The sequence below is a fragment of the Desmodus rotundus genome, chromosome 3, assembly GCF_022682495.2.
Source record: "Desmodus rotundus isolate HL8 chromosome 3, HLdesRot8A.1, whole genome shotgun sequence".
NCBI lineage: Eukaryota > Metazoa > Chordata > Mammalia > Chiroptera > Phyllostomidae > Desmodus > Desmodus rotundus.
In genome coordinates, this window is record NC_071389.1 from 2,842,679 (window position 1) to 2,863,274 (window position 20,596).

The 20,596-nt window shown below is 63.5% G+C and overlaps 2 protein-coding genes across 2 annotated transcripts; one reads left to right on the plus strand and one right to left on the minus strand.

The window, feature by feature from the left end:
- Window positions 1-5,035: 5,035 nt before the first annotated feature.
- HES3 (hes family bHLH transcription factor 3) lies at window positions 5,036-6,224 on the plus strand. The gene is made up of 4 exons (XM_045191021.2): window positions 5,036-5,095; window positions 5,198-5,293; window positions 5,392-5,473; window positions 5,854-6,224. Exons 1-4 carry the CDS (start codon window positions 5,036-5,038, stop codon window positions 6,222-6,224), a joined length of 609 nt encoding a protein of 202 aa, XP_045046956.2.
- Window positions 6,225-8,176: 1,952 nt separating this feature from the next.
- GPR153 (G protein-coupled receptor 153) lies at window positions 8,177-19,206 on the minus strand. Its single transcript, XM_053921771.1, has 6 exons — window positions 18,999-19,206; window positions 14,713-15,179; window positions 13,902-14,331; window positions 11,745-11,937; window positions 10,938-11,122; window positions 8,177-10,554 (listed from the first exon to the last, which is right to left on the minus strand). The coding sequence occupies exons 2-6, from the start codon at window positions 15,066-15,068 to the stop codon at window positions 9,895-9,897; spliced, it is 1,824 nt and encodes a 607-aa protein (XP_053777746.1). The 5' UTR covers window positions 15,069-15,179; window positions 18,999-19,206; the 3' UTR covers window positions 8,177-9,894.
- Window positions 19,207-20,596: the final 1,390 nt, after the last annotated feature.

Genomic DNA, 20,596 nt, shown 5'->3' on the forward strand with positions numbered 1-20,596 from the left:
GTGGCCCAAGACAATTCTTCTTCTTCCAGTGTAGCCCAGAGATGCCAAACGGTTGGACACCCCTGTTGGAGACCCTACCAGCCCCATCTTAAAGAAGGAAGAAAGGAGAAGCAAGCCAGTCCAGAGAGAAGGGAATTTTTAGAAGTCTGGAGTTGCTGAGCCTATCAGGGCTCAGGGGTCACAGGCCAGTGATGGAGGTGATAGGCAAGTAAGCAAATATATTCACACACTGGCACAGACCCAGAGAAACAAAGCTGCACACGGAGAACGGCAACGCACACCGAGGCACAGACAGGGACACACACGCACAGACCTTCTTGCCCACCACAGAGGAAGCCAATCCGATCAAACAAACTCACTTACCCAGCTGTTGGATACCCCCCTCCCCCGCCAGTCCAGGGGAACGCAAGCCTACAAAACACAAGAAAATAAAGGAAAACTGCTCAGCCCTGGGATGCCTCCTTGCCTTTTTGTAAATAAGCATTTGAATGTGTTTTGTTCTAGGAGCTGCCAGGCAAGCACAAAGGGAGCCCTTTCTCATGCAGGAAGGTCCCTCAGCAAACCCCAACCCCCCATCCTGCCATCTGCCCACAAACAGAGGTGGCTTCCACCCTTGGCCAAGTCAGGAGCTCTCCTGTTTAAAGAGTCCTAAGAACCACCTTGACGTTTCCCAGGTAAACTGCAGGCTGAGATGAAATTAGTCTTCCTTTTCTTCAGTGGATTGCTTTATTGAGCAAGAGAGGAGGGAGGTGAGGGAGGGGATGCACAAGGAGCAGGAGGCAGGTGCAAGGATGGGCATTTACCGAGCACCTTCACCCACATGGTCTTCCTGAGATGCAAAGTTTGCTCCTCTCCAAACTTGGCACCAAGTAGGGAAAGTTCAGAAACTGGGCCCCTCCCTCCTCCCTGCTGGTGGGTGCCCAGAAAGTCGCCGTTAGAATGGCCTACTGGGCCCCTTGTCACTCACAGGCCTGGTCCAGTTCCCACGTGGAGGTGGGGTGAGGCCATCCACTGTGGCTGCAGCTCTTCCCAGGAGGGAGCCCTGGTCCTCCAGAAGTTTTCTTTGCCCACACGGGGCCATCCTGGGCTCCAGGCATTAAAGCTTCCTCTCTCTAGTCTGGAAATGGGTAAATGACGCGTAATTTATGAGCACAGCAGCTCAAAGTGCATAAGTCACATGTGCACAAAGCAGCCGGGTAAATATTTAAAGATTAGAGCCAGCTGGGGAGAAACACCAAAGGCCGGGACAATGGGGGTCTCTCTGAATTCACTCTCCCGGAGCTGGGCCAGCCCAGTTCAGTGTCGATGCACTCACTGGAGTCCCAGCCTTTGTCCCCTGGAGGACCCTTGGCTGCTGAGCTATTCGGAGTCCAACGTGGCAAAAGAGAGTTAAACAATCGCAGCCTCTCCAACCCCATCTGGAGACAATTGGCTGGGTCATTCCAGTGCTTTCGCTGTGTCCCAATAGTTAATTACATGGAGCAATCACTCCATTCCACTTTGAAATGCATCTGCGGAGGGGGACGGTGCTTTTCTCCCACCAGTCGCCATACTCCAAGTGGCCTTCGCAGCACTCACCAGTGCGAGTTGCTTTAAAGGCCTGGGGTTGCTTTAAAGGGAAGGGGCTCCAGCACAAGGCAGACAGACTGCCCAGGGCTGCCATCTGGGATGGCAGGTGGAATGTCGCACGGCCTGCAAAAGCCCTCCCCACCACCTTTCCTGGCTTGAATCGATGTATAATGTCTGGTGTGGGGGGGGGGGGGGTGTGAGAGAGTTTTGCCAACGTCAAGAAAGCCAAAGGGGAGAAGGGAGGGCAAAGACACAACAAGGTACTCTTTGCCTTAAACTCCTGAGTGTGAGAAAGCAGAGGGCGCTGAGCAGCCCTGGAAGCCCCCAGAGCCCTCCGGAGTTAGAGATTTGTCCTGGGATGAGCAAGGGTGGCCTCGGTCACCCCTGCGCTCTGCCTGGACTTGTGCTCCTTTCCAAGAGCCCTGGGGACCCCAGATCCTAAAGATGGAAAGGGAGTTGCTGGCCTACATCTCAGCTTGCATAAGCCAGGCCTCTGAGTGGGTCCGTGCCCTTCCCGGCAGCTCCAGCTCGAAAGCCCTTCCTCCTGAGTGCTGCCACAGAGGACACGAGGTGAACCCGCGGCTGCTCCCCCCCCCCCACTTCAGAAAACGCCTCCCAGGCCTTGGAGCGTCTTGGGGGCCTGCCCTGTCCGAGTGGCTGTAGATGCCCAGACGCAGGACTGGCCAATGGCCTAGGAGAAGAGGCGGAATTGGGTCCCTAGCCTGGGCCCCCTAGAAGGATCTCCGTGGAGACCTATCTACCAGCTTCTCCAATGACCTCGACTTTAACATAGGGAGGGAAGTGGCTGCCCAGAAGGAGCCAGAATTGGGGTCACGTGGGGATGGGGTGGGGTAAGCTCTCTTCGAGCTCGGGAAAAGGGAGGGTGGGACCCCTTTCAGCTGCGAGTTCGGTGCGACCCTCAGCCGGCTTAAGGCGAGATTGGTGGCAGGGTGGGGGCACTCTAGGCGAGGGGAAGCTCGGAAAATGGGGGAGGCAATCAGCCTGATTGGGGACACCGCGGGGAGAGGATGTGCCGAGGGGTGGAGGGGCGCAGCGGGCGGTGCCCGGGCGAGGGTAGGGGCAGCGGAGGCGGAGGATCCTGAAGAGGGCGGGGGTGGAGCTCGACGGTGGAGAATGCCGCCCCGCCGGCCTCGCCTCCCACAGCCAAAGCAGAACATTGCGAATTAGAGCATTTTGCGGTCAATTTTCCACTGCTTAAGAAACACTAAGCCACTCACGTGAGCGGCCACACCCTGCGTAGCCGGGGTCCCTGGGCGCCGGCTCGAGAGCAGTGGTGCGCCAGGAGCTGTGGGTGCTCGGGTGCAGGCTGGGAGCAGCCCGCGGGCCCCTTTATGGTGGCCCGAACCCCGGAGAGGGGCTGGCCCCGCGCTCCCGCTGCGGGCCGCGAGAGCCGCGCCGAGGGCCATTGGTTTGCTAATGCGCCGGAGTTGAAAGGCGCGGGCGGCGGTTTATGGGGAGGGATCGTAATTGGAGGACAAATTGCCCCGCCGCCCGCGCGGCTCGAGAGCGGAGGCGGGGCTGGGGGGTCTGTCAGAGCTGGGCGCGCGCCCAGCTTCGGTGCAGATGTGCTGCAGCTGGAAGCCTGCGCGCGGCAGGGCGCCCCAAGTTGGGCCCCAGGGGAAGGGGGCGGGCGCGGCTTTGTGGGGCCCGCACAAAGGCCTGAACACTCGGCTGCCTCCTTTGTGCCGGGCTGCGCCGCCCGCCCGCCCCGCGGCTCCTTCGGCGCCTTTGTACGGCGCAGCCACCGCCGGGAGCCAGAGCCAATGCGCCGACGCTGCTCCGGCCCTGCCAGCCCCTGCGCTTCAAAGCTGCCTGGCGCGTGCCAGCACCTCCGTCGGGTCTCCGGCCCGGATCTGGCCCACGGGCCCCGCGGCCAGGGAGGAAGAGCACCCTGGAGCCGCTGTCGCCGCAACCTCAGCCTGAAAGGAAAGCGGGGCGCCGTTCTCCACGCTGCTTGGCGCTTGGGGACGACGCTACCCCGGCAGGGCGCTTCAATATCGCGGGCGAGGGCGGGGAGGGAAGAGACACTCCCGCTGCAGGGAGTGGGAGGCCCACCCAGAACCTGGCAATTCCCCCTCCCCCTCACACTGCGCAGGGCCCAGCGAAGGCCGATTTGTTCATTTCTCTGACGCAGGGCGCCACTGGGGGACTTTTGTGTCCGTTCGACTTCCCCTTCGCCCTCGAAAGCAGCTGCGGGGACACGCATTGCCCAGAACCCCGCTTCACAACATGGAAACCGAGGCTATGGGAGTCCAGTGCGAGGAGCTGTGTAGGTCTGATCCCAGGGTCTCCCCTGGACGCCAGCCTTCCTGTCAGTCACAGCTACCGGAGTCCCGCCCCTGGGCCCAAACCCAGGAGGGCACTGGAGTCGTCCCGGGGAAGAGCCCCACCAGGGCAGGCCCCTCCTCCCCTGAGTTCCCTGGGTCTCCAGCTACAGCCAGAATATAAAAAGAGGTTCGGGTCCCAGACCTCCAAAAGCGCCGAATGATGCTCTCCCAGATCATCCGTGGTCGTCCCCGTCCCCTCCTCCAATTTGCTGGGACCCGGGGAAGGCCGTTGGGAATAAACTGAGTTGGCCAGCCTGCACTGGCTGGAAACCCAGGACTGGAGGTGGGGAAGGCGGTTCTGACTCGCCCTGGCCGGAGGCTGCCTGCAGCTTGTCCCCCTGCTCCCACAGACAGAGTGGTTCCTAACGGGGTCAGAGCCACCTGAGCCCAGGCTGCATACTGGCGCAGGAGTGCTCCAAGCCCCGAGGCACCAACCAGGAGGAGGCAGGCGGGGGCCCTGAGGGTGGGCTGCACGCTTTAATGGGGCACATGTCGCTGTGGGGCCCCGTGGGCCCGGGCTGCGCCTGGCTTTGAGCAGCCACAGGCAGAAAATTGCTGCATTGTCCCAGCATTAGGGCTACTAATGTGGTGTTGCCTGCCTGGCCAGAGCGTGAAGCCCACAGGAAGCCTTCGCTGGCGGGTGCTTGCCGCCTCCGCGCCGTCATCAGGCCGATGGAGGCCTGGTGCTCTGTCATGGTTATTAGTGGGGCTCGAAGCTGGAACCCCCAGTGGGTGCCCCAGGGAACCGTTGGAGATAAGGGCAGCAAGGACTAGGCAAGTAGGCCTGGTGGTGAGGCCCAGAACCTAGGACACTGGGACGGGACAGGCACCGAAGGGATGGGCATAGGAGGGGCCTCCGGCCTTGGGAAGTGATGGGGGTGAGAGGGATAAAGAAAAGGCTGAGAAAGGGCTAAAAGGGGTCGCTCTCTCGGGAGGGAGGGAGGAGGTGTCCTGGGCTATGAAAGGGAGTCAGGCAGAGGGAGGTGGGGAATTTACCGGTGTGTCCCCCCTTGCCCCCTCCTCTTCAGAATTCCTGGAGTCCGGGATCATTTCATTGACATGTAAACGAGGGGCCCCTATAAAGGCTGTGCTGCCACCTGAGGGCGCAGATACAAAACATGGGCACTGAGCCCGAGACCCGAGGCAGCTCCAGCGTCCCTGCGCGCAGATTCCGCAAGGTCCGGGGTCCTAAAAGGCTCGGGCTGGGGGCCCTGCCAGGCTGGCAGGGGCAGAGGACCGGAGGGCGGTGGCCCTGGCCTCTAACAGCCTTTCGTCCCCAGATCTCCAAGCCGCTGATGGAGAAGAAGCGACGGGCGCGCATCAACGTGTCGCTGGAGCAACTCAGGTCGTTGCTGGAGAAACACTATTCGCACCAGGTGAGCCCCAGGGGTGTGGTGGTGGTGGGTGATACGGTCCCAGCCTCATCTCCTCCAACCCTGGCGCCCCAGCTAAGGACCTTTTCCACGACCCACAGATCCGGAAACGCAAGCTGGAGAAGGCAGACATACTGGAACTGAGCGTCAAGTACGTGAACAGCCTTCAGAACTCGCTGCAAGGTAGAGGTGGTCCCTGAAGGGGCTCTGGGGCAGGAGTGGAGGTGGGGATCCCTGTGAGGTCAGAGCCGGGTGTAAGGCCAGATGAAGGAGGGATGCGCGGAGAAGACAGCACGGGGCAGTGGGCAGCTGGGTGAGGAGGGGTTCAGATTGCTGGCGGAGGGAGGCAGCCAAGGCCCGGCAGGCTGTGGAGTTGTAATCCGAGTGGAAGAAGGTCTGGACCCCGGCGGCGTTCAGTTGCCTCCCCTCCCCTCCCTTCTCCTCTTTCCCCTCCACACTTCTCCCCTTCCTTTCTCTGTCTTCTCTACAACTCTCCTTTTCTCTTCCCCTCTTCTATTCTCCCCTACCCTGCACATTTCTCCCGTCCGATCCCCTCCCCCCAGGGCTCTGGCCGGTCCCAAGCGGAGCCGAGCACCCGTCGGGCTTCCGCGGCTGTCTGCCGGGAGTCAGCCAGCTTCTGCTGCGCGGAGAGGGCGGCGGCGGCCCGCTCTGCCCCCTGGCGCCTGAGGACGCGGGCGGCAGCACCACGGACAGCGCCAGTCCCGGCCCCGAGGCTCCCGCGCCGCGCGGCCCCTGCGCCCGCGCGGTCTGGGTGCCGGATTCGGCCGCCGGCGGCTCGCGGTCCCCACCACCCCGGCTCCTCCTCCCCGCCGCTCTCCCCGGCCCGTTCCCCAGCGTCTCGGCTTCGCAGTCGGCGTCTCGCCACTGCGCCGAGAGCCCGGGGTCGGGGTTGCGCCTGTGGAGGCCCTGGTGACTCACAGGGGTGGCCTCGGACTCAAGCGGGCCCCCATCTGCTGTGCGGGCGCAGAGACAGTTTTGAGCGCGCTCGTGACGACGGCCGGGACCTCTAACGTCCGTCCTGGTCCCGGGGTGAGGGTGGCCAGAGGGTGCCGCGTGCCCGTAAACGCAGGGAATTACACGGAGACACGGTGGCCCCCGGGCTGCTCTCCAGGCCTCATGCACCCCCACCCCAGCCCCACCCACTCAGGCTGGACGCGCTCTCTCCTCCGCTCACCTCTAAAGGGGCTGGGAGGGCGTGTCCTTGGGCTGCGCCTTTTTCCCAGGGCCCGGGGCGGGCAGCCCGCCCTCGCCCCCGCCCCGCAGGCGCGCGGCGGTGGGAAGGTCGCAGCCGCTGCGGCGCAGAGCAGACCCCTCGCAGCGAGGAGAATCGCTGCCCCGCCCCGGCCCATTCAACCGGCCAGGGACGCCCGGTTCCCACCGGCACAAAGCACGCTCGGCCCGCCCCGAGGGCGAGGGGCCCCCAGCTCACCCCCACCCTGGACCCTCTCGGCTTCCACGGATCCCACCCCCTCCGCACGCAGACGCGCCATCCTCGCCTAAGCCGGTGCTCGGAGGCCCGCTGCTCTAAGAAGCAGCGCCCAGAGTTGCCCCTGCGCCGCAGCCCTCTCGGAGCTCGCCCAGGACATTCGAGCACCTCCCAGTGCACCCGACGCCCAGCCCTGCGGCTCTTGGGGGGACCCCGAGCACCGTCATGCCAGCCTAAGGGCTGCTGGACTGAAGCCGAGCTCCTCTTGTGGGAGAGTTCACCCCTTCCCACTCGCCAAAGACCCCAGCCGGCTCTGCCTCCGAGTGTCTCGGGCCGCCTGGAGCCCAAGACTCTCAACAGCCCTCGGAGCGCTGGGCACCCGTTTCGGGGGTCCCGCCCAGCACTCAAGGGGGAGACTGGGTGTAGGGGACGGGCGGAATTCTCTCGTTGTGCCCGGGAAGGGGTTTTGGCACTGCCTCCCACCAGCTTGAAATTCAGAATAAAGACTGCAGATCTGTGAACTCTGTCAAATGGGTATAAAGAAATTGGGACGGTTCTATTTTGTTCCATGATGCCTAGTTCAGTGCATCTTTTTGAACTACAAATACTAACTTTATATGAAACATTTCTTCCCATTTTGCTCAGAGTTACAGTGTCGTCCCAATAGGCCAACGTTACAGGTTGGATCCCGGTCAGGGCTCGTACAAGAATCAACCAAAGAATGCATAAGTGGAACTACAAGTGATGTTTTTCTCTCTTTAAAATCAATAATTTTTTTAAAAATTCTCATTTTGAGCTGCCCCTGTCTTGCTCGCGTGCTAAACCCATACTATTGGTCAGACCGCAGGAAGAGAGTGGCCTGGCTCCCCCACCTGATGCAGCGGGCTCTCTCCAGCACAGGCAGGGGCGCGATCCAGGTGGTGGCCCTTTCCCTGACGCCTGAGTGTTTCCCAACCCTAGGTGTGTGTTTGGGAAGGTGAGGGGTGCCGCTCTAATATGTTTTCTGGGCACCAGGTGGCGATCTCGCACAGCAGACTCAGGGTGGCGGCCTCCGAATTCCAACCCTGCCAGCGGGCTGGTCACAGGGCGGCTCCTGGCTCCAACTGCCTTGCCCTTGTCACCCTCCTGAATTGACCTCACAGGGGCCAGCGGTGTCTGAAGCCATTACCGCAGCAGGGCTTCTCCTCCTGCTACTAGGACCTTGGTGCCCCGCCGCCCCCCCCCCCCCCCCCCCCGCTCCAGGCCTATCAAACTCTCTGCGTGGGACCAAAGCAGGTGCCAGAAGAGAAGGGCAAGTCCAACCCAAAGGAATAGGGCACTAGTAGAGGAATTCAGGACCCAGAGGAAGAGGGCAGTTATTGGGGGCAGCTGGCCACAGGTGCTATCAGATTCTAGAAAGGCGTTACCATGAAACCAGCCTTGAAGTGCTAGGTGCAAATTATAGTAAGTTTTTATTGGAATCTGTACAGAGAAGAACTGCTTAGTTGTCATAAAAACTACAAACGGACCCCTGGCTTTGGGCTGGGTGGTGGTATGAAGACAGAACTCCCTCCCCACTGCGCCCAGGGTCAAACTGCTCATCGACGCAGCAAACAGGCCTGGAAGCTGCACAAAGTGTGAGGGGGCCCCAAGCCCCAGGGTCCTCTGCTTGGGGTCCTCCCTGCTCTTTATTTCGTAAAAACCGCAACTAGAGGGACTTCAGGGTACCATGTCCCCCTGCATGTATTGCCCTTGGGTATGAAATAGAGGGAAACCCCAAGGGGACAGATGGCCCAGCCTGAGGGGGGACCATGGCTAGCTGGTGACCTCATGGCATATCGGTCCTTGAAGGCACAGGAGCACTGGCCAGGCTGGACTGCTGTTCTGTGCCTCGTTCACCATAGGCCAGCTCATCCCCCAGGTTTCCCCGCAGCCTGGCACTGCAAGAGCCTCCACAGCAGAGATGGAGCCAGGCAGTGCATCCTCTCCCCTCCTAGGGGCCTCTCTGGCAGCTGGGACCCAGTCCGAGGGGCAAGGAGAAGGGCCTGGACCCTGGCAGAACACAGGCAGAGCGGGAGGGAGCAGTGAACAGGCCCCTGGGCCTGCTCCAGAGCTTCCCATTTCAGGGCCACTGCATGGAGGCAGGGGCCTGGACAGGACAGCCTCCACACTTGCCCTGTCCCTTCAACTCAGCTGCTCCTGGGCCTCTCCTTAGCCTGTGTCTAGGGGCTTCCCCCACAGAAGGCCCAGCAGTCTCCTCTGCAGGGCCCATGGCAAAGCCCCGAGCTGCTGGGGGTCTGCTAAGGGGGACAGTAAAGAGGAGCCCCGCCCACAGGGTGGGGGAGAATGCTGGCCAGAAACCAGACCTTCAACCCAGAGCCTGGGAGGTTGTAGGCCAGGATCTCTTCCAGCCAGACCTGTAGGGTCAGGCTGAAGCTGCGGATGGGCACCAGAATAAGGAAGCCCACTCTTCCTTTGCTTCAGTCGTTCCCACCACGTACCCACGACCCTCACGGTTGGGGTCCCAGAGGTGGCCAACGTGGTTGGGACAGGCAATGAGAAGTAATGAGAGTGAGGGCAGTAACAGTGGTCAAGGTGGGTAGAGTGTCCACTTGGCGGCCAGGGCACTTGGACTAGCAGACGTCTTCAGTCCTGAGAGTTAACACGGCCACCTGCTTGTCACAGATGGGGAAACAAAGGCAGAACGGGTCTGCAGGGAGGCCTCCTCTGAGAACTTGTTTGGGCTCTAAAGACCCCTGTGCTTAGAGACCCTCTGTACCCCACCCCTGAAGTGAGACAGTTCTGGTGCTGAGTGCAAAGCCAGGCGCAGTCCAGTGGCTTCCCCTCCCGCAGAGCCTGGCTTTGTTCCATCTGGTGGTGGCGCTGTCCCGGGAATCCCCCGCCCCCAGCCCCGCTGTTCCGGGCTGCGCAGGTGCGGAGCCCGCCTTTACCCAAGTTCAGCCTCACTCTGCAGCACCCAGAGACGAAGTGCCCACTGCAGTTGTCCAGGGCAGCCGTCGCCCCTCCAGGCAATGCCTGCTTCTCGGGCGAACTTGTCTCGCCTCGCCGCCCCGGGAGGGCTGGCACACGTCCGGGCGTCCTTGGAGGGCTCAGTGCGGCTCAGCCCCGAGCCCCGCTGGGCAAGCGGCATCTTTGGTGCTTTGGCCCGCGGGCGGCCCTAGCTCGCGGAACCCAGCGAGTCCGAGTGCAGTGTCACGTAGCCCGAAGACTCGGACGGTGAGCTCAGGAAGCTGCTGGTGCTGCCGCCGCCGCCGTCGCCGCCGGCCACACGCAGGTCGGCAGGCTCGCCCCAAGACGCGCTCAGGGCGGTCCGCAGGGGCCGCGCGTGCGCTGGTGCAGCCGAGCGCGGCCGGGGGCTCCGCTGCATTCCGGCACCGCCAGGGGGCGCCGCGTCCTCGCGGGGTTGGGCTGGGTCGGGGGCGTCGGGGACGCGCGCCGGGAAGAGCGCGGGCGGGGCGGGCGCGCGACGCAGGGCCTGCGGCTCGCGCTCGAAGGCGGTCAGCGCGAAGGCGTCTGACAGCAGCGAGGCCGAGGCGGAGCGGGCGCCAGGCCCTGGGCGGCAGCGCGTCCTGCTGGTGGGCGAGCCGCGAGCCGCGGGGCGCAGCGGCAGCAGGCTCTCGGCTGAGCGGCGGCGCGGACGGAAAGGGGGCGCTTCCCCCGCAAAGGGCAGCAGGCTGTCGCGGTGGCGGTCAGGTCCAGCAGGCAGCACCAGGGCGGCCAGGTCCTCGCCGGAGCCCCAGCGCGGCAGGACTGCGGGCAGCGGGACCGCGGCCCACAGGTCCGCGTCTTCTTGCGAGAAGCGTCGTGTGGGCGGGACCTGTCAGGACGGGCGGAGTTAACCAAGGCTGCTCTCCTGGAAAATAGGGACCCACGCCTCCCCACACGGGGCTGGGACGCCTGGGGCTGAGCACCCTGGTTCTATAAAGGGCGAGTGTCAATTTCTCCGAGACTCAGTGTTGTCATCTGTGGTTGGGGAGTAGACCCCTTGAGTGGGGTGCTGAGCCCCAAGAAAATAACACAGACACCAGATGTACCACCCTCCCAGGGAATGCACAAGGGAACACGGGGACAGGGAATGGGCTGTCCCACCAGCACAGGCTCCGCACATGGGGCGGTGACAGGCATGAGACAGGCTCAGAGGGCACCCGCCTGGTCAGGATGCCCCTCACCCCCGAGTTCCAAGCCCTGCCCTGTCCCTACCTGCAGGTACTGCATCTTGTCTTCCTGCAAGGGCCCCAGCGGGTAGATCTGGGGCAAGCCCCCCTCCAGGGACAGCTCATAGTTGGCCATCCTGTCCAGGGCCACAAAGTCACCTCCGTAGCTGTAGTCAAGGGAGCGCTCCAGCATCAGGCCTGGGGGCACGCCACCACCCTCCAGGCTGGCATCTGCAGGGTGGGGCAGAATCTTAGGGCTGCGGAAACGTGGGGGCACCCCAGAGGGACTCCAAGCACTCCCACAGACATGCACAGGGCAGAGGGCTGGTTAGTGGAAACAAGGAAGGGCAGTGTCCTGGGTTCAAATCCTGACTCTGACCCCTTTTAGCTGTGGGACTGGGGAGGTCACCCACTGAGCCGATCCCCCTGTCAACGGGGTGCAGCCTGAAGTTACCTCGTGAGGCTTGAGGAGACTAAATGCACACGAGGGGCGGGCAGTGCCTGGCACGCAGCAAGGTCTCAGCTTAGGGTGACATCGTCATTGCTGGGGGAGACAGGACCCAGGTCTGCAGGAGCCACCGGGACCCCTAAGGTCGGAAGCTCTGAACACATGCCGTCCGGTGTCCACAGCTGCTGCCTGGGGCCGCGAGCAGGACAGGAGGGCGCTCCATGGGACACTGCAGCCCCTTAGGGTTCCAGCACATATGGGGGTGATACACGGGGTGTTTGGCAGTTGGCAATGGGCATCGCCTCAGTGCCATGGGGTGGACACTGTACAGCTGTTATCCCAGTGACTACAGCGACCTCCCCCAGAGACCCCTGTCCCCAGGGGCCTGTCTCAGGGCATCCTCACCATCGTCTGAATCCTCATCGTTGGCCATGAGGGCCACGCACTTCTCCCAGACGGCCTTGAGGTCGGCCCGGTAGCGGTCGCAGGCCCAGAGGAACACGGGCAGCAGGAGGGCCTGGGTCACTGAGCACCACAGCACGCACAGCACCATCCAGGGCGCTGAGGCGTCTGCCCGCAGGCTGCTGAAGCTCACCACCTGTGGGCACAGCACTCTGCCTGGCACCTGGCAGGACCCCATCGCATGGCTCCCCCTCCCGAACTCAGTCCTGCCGTCTGGGCAGCAGGTCTGGCTGCCCACCCGCCAGCAGAGGGGCTGGCGGCGGCCGACTGAGACCCAGGCTCTGGGGTACAGAAGGGCCAGAGTGTGGTATGACAGCCCCTGCCCACGGAGAGCAGCTGGCTGCCCATGGAAAGAGTCACAGCCCCAAGCACGCAGGGTCCCTGCAGCACAGGCCTGCCGCCCCTCCTGTCACTCTCAGGACTGCCCAAGGACAGAGGTGGGGCATGGATCCGCCCCCTTTCAGGGAAGAGGAAACAGGCTGGGAGGCCCAGGGCTCAGGCCTCCCACTTCAGGGACCATCTGGCCCTCCTCACTCCTCACAGTGCCCTCCTCCGCCCTGCCCCTACTCTGTGGGTCCAGGCCTAGGACCCCAGAGGAGAAGAACAGAGCAGTTTCTGAGGATCAGAGGGTCTAGCCAAGTGGCCTCGGGGTCACTGCCCAGGGTGCCTCCTTCCTCTCCCCTCCCCCTCCCCAGAGTGACTCTGCGTGCCCCTCAGGAAGGTGCCGAGTCTGGGACTCTAAGTTTCTTCCCCTGAGACATGAGCCAAGAACTCCCCACAGGGCAAGGCCGAGATTCCAGACCTGCAGCGTGGAGTGGGCTCCATGAAAGCCCCCCATTCCTGCCCTGAGGAGAAGCTGGGGGGTGCAATTTCATATGCAATTCTCCCCTCCCTCAGCACGAGCAGGGGGATGCCAGGCCCCAATGCACACAGAGGACCCTATCCATACTGGGGGTTCCTGGGTCCCCCGACATGGAGCCGCAGGTGGCTCATGCCTGACTGCGAGGCTGCCGTCCCACTGTCAGCTTCTTGAGCTTGTGTCCTGCAGCAGCGGTCCCCAACATTTTTGGCACCAGGGATGGTGGGGGGAGACAGGAGGCGGAGCTCAGGCAGCAGTGCCAGCGAATTTCCTGTGTGCCGCCCAGTTCCTGCAGGCCAGGGACCCATACCAGTCTGCGTCCCGGGAGGTGGGGGTCCCTGTCCTACAATGTCTCCAGGGCCACAGCCCTACCCAGAGAAAGGGTGAAGCCTTTCTCTGGCTGGTCCTTGTGTCTGCGCCCCTCCCAGTCCTGCTCCAGACCCTCCAAGGGGCTGGGCTAGAGACCCATGGGCGGAATGGCTTGGCTATTGGGTCCAGCCTCACTGGCAGCACCCCAGGTAGCCTCACTGGACCTGGGACCCTGTTGGCAAGGCCTTCCTCAGACCAGCCCTCACCTTGACCTTCCTCAGGCGCTGGGATCAAGCCTGACTCCCCAGCAGATGGTCAGAGCCTGCCCTGCCTCCCAACTCAGGACCAAAGCCAATTCTGCCACACCAAGGCCCCACCCTGTGCCTCCCAGGACCTGTACCCGCCAGGAGGCCTGTGGGCACCTCCATCCCCTCTGCATCGCATGGGCCTCGCTCAGGGGAGAAAGTCCTCTTGCAATGTGGCAGAAAGACCCTGGGCTGTGAAGTCGCCTGAGGTGAGTTCCAGTCCCACTATGGCTGCCCTGACTCTGGGTCGGTCATTTACCTCTCTGAACCTTGGTTTCTGAGCCTGTAAAATGGGGATGTGGATAATGCCCCCCTTAAAAGATTGGGTGTGACTGGCTGGTGTGACTCAGTGGATTGAGTGCGGGCTGCAAATCAAAGGGTTGCGGGTTCGATTCCCAGTCAGGGCACATGCCTGGTTTGTAGGCCAGGTCCCCAGTAGGGGGCGCGCGACAGGCAACCACACACTGCTGTTTCTCTCCCTCTCTTTCTCCCTCCCTTCCCCCCTCTCTAAAAATAAATTTAAAAAAAAAAAAAAAAGATTGAGTGTGAGGATGCAAGCACCCAGTGCCTGCTGTGTGCCCGCCCCAGGGCTGTCCCGGACCCACAGCGCCTGACAGGCTCACCCACCAGCACGGGGAAGCCCATGAGGCAGTCGTAGATGAAGACAATGGCGGCCACCAGGCCCGTGATCTGCAGCGAGGTCTTGGCGGGCTCCGAGCCATCGATGGAGGAGCGGCGCTTGCCCTGCGCGTCCTCCACCACGATGGTGGGCACAGTGAAGGCACGGCGGTCTGCCCGGCGCCCCCCCAGCCCAGCCAGCGTCTGGAAGAGGGCGATGGCTGTGCAGACCACACCCATGGCCACGCTGCCTCCCACCAGCAGCAGGAAGCACACGCCGAAGCCCAGGCCGATCTCAGCCACGATGAAGCGGCAGCCGTGGGCATAGAAGCGCTCGCTCGTGTCGTGCCAGCCGACGGCAGGCAGGGCCGACAGGATGAAGGACACCATCCAGATGCCCATGACCGTGTGCACCGCCTGTTTCTTGGCATTGCTCAGCCTGGCATGGGGTGGGGGTAGGACAGAGGGACCCAGTGTCACTCACAGGGTCCCTGCAGGCCCCTAGGGCCCTGCTGAGGATCTGCAGCTGCCCTGGCCCCCAGTACATCACCGGCATGCCACAACCAGCATGGCGGGCTCTGTCCCTTGCCCAGGGGACACTCATGCACATTGTCACCTGTCCTTCTCATCAAGCATTTCTGTAATGGACGTTGCATGCCCAGGCATCCCAACGCGCCCCCAGCTCAGCACAGATGTGGCACCCCCCACGGCATCGTCCCCCCGAGGGCACTGTGCAGTCACAGCAGGTGGTCTTTGTGTCCGTGGACATGCCCACAGGCCCCTCTCCGAGGACGGCAGTGATCAGGTGCCGGGAGCTCACCGGTAGTTGACGGGCCAGCGAACCATCCACATGCGGTGGTAGGACAGGGAGGTGACGGAGAAGCAGGTGGCCAGGGTGAGGGTGTAGAAGGCGGAGACGAAGACCTTGCAGAGGCCCTCGCTCCACTCGTAGTCGGCGCGCTGCCGCCGCAGCTGCACCACAGCGTAGGTGGCGATGGGCACCGCCACGTTGAGCATGTGGGTGGCCGCGAGCGTGCACAGCAGGAACTCGAGAGGCTTCCACTTCTTCTGCTTGGCGCCCACGCTGAGGATGCCCCAGGCGTTGGCCAGCAGGGAGAGGCCCCCGCACGCCAGCCAGCCCACGGCGCTGCCAGGCGGCCGCCGCTCATCACTCATGGTGCAGCTGGGAGCCAGCAGGCGGCTGGGGCATCTCCTTGGAGCCAGGCTGCGGCTTGGAGCAGCAGCACTCACACCCGGTGGCCCAGGGACGCCTGGGGCCACAAGCACCTGCAGCGGGCAAGAAGCCAAAGAGAGCTCAGCGATGCCCTCCAGTTACAGCTTCAGGGGTCCCCCAGGATACTGTCACCTGTGTGGCCCTGCCTGGGGCAGGGCGGCTCCACTCTCTGTGACCTCCTGCCCAGGTCCCTCGCACCTCAGAGAACGTACATGGAGGTGCCTAATAAGTGCGTTCCCTCGCTTCCACCCACACCTGGTCCAGACATGCAACCTGTGCCTTCAGGGAAGCAGCCAGGCTGGGCCCAGACAGGCCTTCTTGTGTCGCTGGCCCTGGCCCTGCCCTGCACAAGCCCTGTCACCAGCACATGCCCCTATCCCCCAGGCCAGCCCTTGAAAGGCTCCCCCAGGGCATCCCAGGGGCCCTCACCCTAGCTTGTCCCACTTCATTGGGCAAAATGTGGGTGTGCCTGGGAGGACGAGTCCCCTGACCCTCCCCTGTGAGGTAGGGCTGACGGTGACCACTTTCATGCCCACCCCAGAAAGGGCAGCCCCAGCCAGCCATCCACACCCCGGAGGGCCCCACACTGTCCATGCTGGGGTCAAACTAAGCATTCTAGCCGCGTGGTTGGAGCAGGGTCCCTGCACTCGCATCTTGCGCTATCTCCAGACGAGGATGCTCCCTCTGGGGAGGTGGGGTGGGCAGCTCCTGCACACAGTGGGTGCTCTGGGTGGCGCTCAGCATTATGCTGCAGGTGCCTTGGGTGTCGTGGGCGCTCCTCCCAGGCGCAGCCCAGGGACCAGACCTCGACCCACGGAAGACTGCCGACAGCCAGCGTGCATGAGCGGGGACAAAGGGTGCTGGGCACGAGGCACATGTTGGGGGGATGCCCTCCATCCTGCTGGAGGGCTGGACAGTGAGTCCACCCCCCCTCCCATTTCTAGCCTGGCTGCCCTCAGCTGCCTCCTGTGGGGACTGGGGGACACTCCCTCTGAGGTGGGGCCCCCATGACAGGCCCCTCTGGCCAGCCTGGTGCAGTCAGTGTGGGGAGAAGCTGAGTGAAGGCCCACTGTGTGCTCTGCCTGCACTTGGCCCTTCTCACCCAGGAGCCTGTTGAATCTCACTGGCTGCACTTCTGCCCCAACATGAGCGGTGGCCACGTGATCCCTCAGGGACTGTTTCCAGCTGCGGGGGGACAGGCCACTGCAGGACCCTGTCGCTCAGGGCAGAGGACTCAGCACCTCCCAGCACAGCCAGGCCCCTAAGCTTGTCTTGCCTGAGGTTCTTTGGTCTGCCTGTGGCCTGAGCCCCTGGACACTGAGGGGCCTCTGAGGGGTGTGTCTCACTCATCTCAGTGTCTCTGCTGGGGGCCCACCCAGATGCCTAGCTCAGGGGAGGAGTCCATTCTGGAACACACCAGCCCTCCTTAAGGGCCTCTTCAGGAGCTCGGGGGACTTCTGGGGCCAAGGACTTCCTTCTCAAACATGAGGCTTCTGCCTGCAGAATGGCCTTCCTTTCCCCACCCCAGATCCAGTGTGGGAGGTGGGGTGGCCCTGTTGGACCCTCCAACCATCCATTCTGGTGTCCAGCAAGCATCCCTGACCTCCACATACAGAGGTCACACCATGTGGGATGAGAGCTGCTGGACTCCAGCCCTGCCCCCCCACCAGTGACCTGACTCAGCTGGGCCTTGTCTTTCTTATCTGCAAGCTGGACATGATAGTGCGCACCTACTGTGGCTCGTCAGTAAGTTCGGCCGGGGAAGTGCTTAGAATGGGGCTGGCACACAGTAAGTGCGCACCTTAGGCTAGTCGTGTGGGTATCTGCAATAAAGTCCTCCCAGCCCATGGAGCTGTGCTGCCTCTTAAAGGCCAAGGTGCCGCTTGGACTTGTGGGTGAACCTCGGACCTGCCAGCAGACACACAGTCTCCCTGGCCAGCAAGCACCCGGGACAGCTCAGCTTTGGGGGTGAGGAGGCCACGGGGCTGCCCCAGCCCCGTAGAGTGCCATGCAGCCTGCTGAGGGTCCAGGGTGGGCACAGTATGGGTGGGCCAAAGGCTGCAGACACCAGTGATCCTGGAGTTATCCAATAGGACACTGGATTCAGCATGCACCTGGGGGGCCAGCATCTTTTTCCACCTGCACTGGGCCACCTCAGCCGGCAGAGGGGAAGGCCTTCCCTGAGATGCCCCAGCAGGGTGTCTGACCCATGACCCCGGTGTGGGGCAGGGGGAAGCCACAGGCTGCCACTGGCACAACCCCTCACGTGCTGGGTGATCCCCTCGCTTAGCACCTTCGCTTAGCGCCTGGCGCCTCCCTGCAGGACAAGGCGTTAGGTCTGCAGGCCTGGGATCACACCCTGCAGGCAGGGGGAGGGAGGGAGTGTCCTCCGGTGAGCAGACACACTGCCCCAGTGAGCATCCCCAGAGATCGTGTGTCGGACAATGTCCCCACCCCCACTTTAAAGATGGTCAAGCAGGGGCAGAGAAGGTCAAAACCATTTGCCCAACTATCATATGCCTGAGCGAGGATCCAAACTCAGTTTGCCTGACATAAAAATCCTGGCCTCTCAAACCAACCAACCAAGCCACCCCCTGGGCTCTCAACCCCCAAATGCTCGGGAACAAAGCATTTTTCGCTCTTGGAGCTAAGATGGTCTTTCTGAGCCTCCTGCCCATGCAGGGTGGGCCCGACTGTCCCCACAGAGAGGAACACTGAGGCGTGGAGCCCAGCGCAGAACACGGAGGGAAGTGTGAGGCCGGTTTGGGGCCCGGGCTCCTGAGCGTGGTGGTTCTGGGGTGGAAGACGAACGTCACTCGAGTGAGCGTGGGGAGTGTATATATACCAAGGTCTCCAAACTCAGAGTTCTGAGAGGGGGCTGGGTATGTGGGAGAAGGGCGCCCCCTTCCTGCAGGATGGTGACCCACAGATCACACCTGCTGTTCTTTCTTCACCGACAGCGGGTGCCTGGGACCAGATCCCAGGCTGGGCTCCCTCCGGTGAGATGCTCCCCCCCAGGGCGTCTCTACTCCCAGCTGGGAAGTTTCTCCTGCATCACACTCAATGCATCCCCACAGCCTTTCTGGACGGGGATCCCCCACCCCCAACGTCAAAGAGCAGGATGCAGGTTGACGGGCCTGGGACGCACAAGCCCAGAAGACTCCCTCCGCGGGGTCTGCGGGCTGGGCCCTGGTGTGACGTCACGGCCTCCGGCCAATGGGGCCGCGCGGCCCCAGGGCTCGATTGCGCAACAAAGAAGACCCAGAACTTGAAAGGATTCCCTGGGCTTCGTCGGCCACCCCCCAGACTGCGCTTACACCGCGCCGCCCAGGACCGAGGATGTGTCCCTGAGGGCAAGGCCTGGCCGCTGTCCAGGGCGGGGCTCGCAGCGCGGAGCCTCAGTGTCTCCGGCACGCCCCCCGCCCCCGCGGTCCCCGCTCCTCTGTTCTCAGATTCCCCCGCCGGACTCCGCCTGCCCGTCCAGCCCCAGCGGGTCCCCCAGCCCTGCCCAGCCCCGGGGCGCGTCTAAGTGACGGCCGGGGGAGCCGGACGCGGGCGGGACTGCGGTTCCCAGAGGCCCCCGCGGGCTACGCTGGGCAGGGGTGGGCGTCCCCAGAATGGCCATCCCCGCCCCGTGCAAGCAAGACCCCGGGGCGGCGCTGCTAAGCCCGGAGGCTGGGGGAGAGAGGAAGGGACCAGCCCCGGGGAAGTTACTCCAAAGGTCCCCAAGTTGGGGGGAGAGGGTGGCAGCCCTAAGCGGTGCCCGAGGCCCCTCGGACCGACGCCCCGACTGGCAGACCGTGGACAGTCCCTCCCCGCCCAGAAGTGCTCGCCCCCGCCCGCCCGCCCCCGGGCCAGGGCGCTGCTCTCACCGCGCGTTCGGACGCCCCGGGCTTCTGCTCGCTGCTCTCGCCTCGGGCTCCGGCTGTGGCTCCCGTGCTCCCGGGCCGAGCCCGGGTCGCCAGGGACGGAGCGAACGACTGGCAGCGGAACGGCCCGAGGACCGGAGCATCTTGGCAGCGGCCGCCGGTGGCCGGCGCGCCCGTTCGGCTCGGTTCGGCCCCGCAGCCCCTCCCTCTTTTCCTCCCGCCCCGCGCGCGCCGCCGTCACCACCGCGCTCTGCTCGCGCCGCCCGGCTGGCTGAGCTCCGTGGCCGGAGGCGGGGGGCGGAGCAGGGCGCCTGCCTTCGCGGGCGCCACCGCACCGCCCCTCGGACCGCCTCGCCCCCACCCCCCGAGGCGCGGCCCGCGTGGCGGTCGGTCGGAGTGTCTGTGGGTCCGCCGCCCCTCCCACCCCCGCCACGGGGCTAAAGCCGCCCTAGGGAGGCCAGCGCCCCCAAAATCACCCGGATCACGCCGTGGCCCCTCGCTGCCGTCTTGGGTCGGTCCACACTCCCGACGCCAGCTCCAACCCCTCCTGGGGATGACCCAGGCCCGGAGCCAAGAGGGCCTGCAGCAGGAATGGACAGTGGGAACCTCGGACCAGGGGTGGGATGCTAGGGAGGCCTTCCTAGAGGAAGCCACAGCTAAGGAGAACAGTGGGGCAGAGGTGGAGAAGAGCAGGTGGGGGGCCTGAGAACAAGCAACGTGTAGGATCTGAGGAGTCCTTCTAGGAACCTGCCAGGGACCCGGCAGGGAGAGGCAAGGCAGGGCCAGCTAAGGGTTCAGACATATCCTCTGGCATTGGGGGTCCACTGTGGGAGTCAGGCGAATGGACCAAGGGCTCCTGGTTCTGCTCAGAAATATTCTCAAGCTGGGACCACAACCGTACAGTTCTTGAGGGGGGACACAGGCTGGCATCCAAAAGCTGGGGGGCATCTGGGGGAACACCCATTAGACCCCTTGATAGGGCCTCTGGAAACCCACTGAATCACTAGAGTGGCCACTGGCATCTTGGCCTCTTACCCAGGTAGAGGACACCACCTGCCTCTTCCAGGAAGCCTGTGGTCACCCACAGCCTGAACACAAGGCCTCCAGAGTCACCTTGGACTGCCCGGCTCTGCACCGCCCTGCCCACACAGCTGGGAAATGGGCACCCGTGTCTGGAGGAAGGCAGCTCCTGCCCAGGACAGGCCCCCACCGAATGCACTGCTCCCCAGCCGGCCCCTGCCCCACCCACACCATCTGCACACCCCTCGAGCAGCTGGAGAGTGAGGAGCAGCTTCTGGGGGCCCCGGGTGGGGGAGCTTAGTGTCAGTCCTCTGAGACAGAAGTGAAGGCATTTGTGCAGAGAGGCTGCACAGTGAAGCGTGGCCAGTGAAGAGGGAGCTGTGCACCCCGTGTGTGTGTGTGTGTGTGTGTGTGTGTGTGTGTGGCACCTGGGAGGACAGGCCAGCTCCCTGTCCTGGTGGCCCTGGTTATAAATAGGCCACTAGCAGTGGGAGGCTGGTAAGCTTGCGTGGCATTTCTAAGGCAAACAGAAGATGCAGCCACCCAGAGCCTCAGGCCACGCTGCTGCCCAGGCCTGTGGC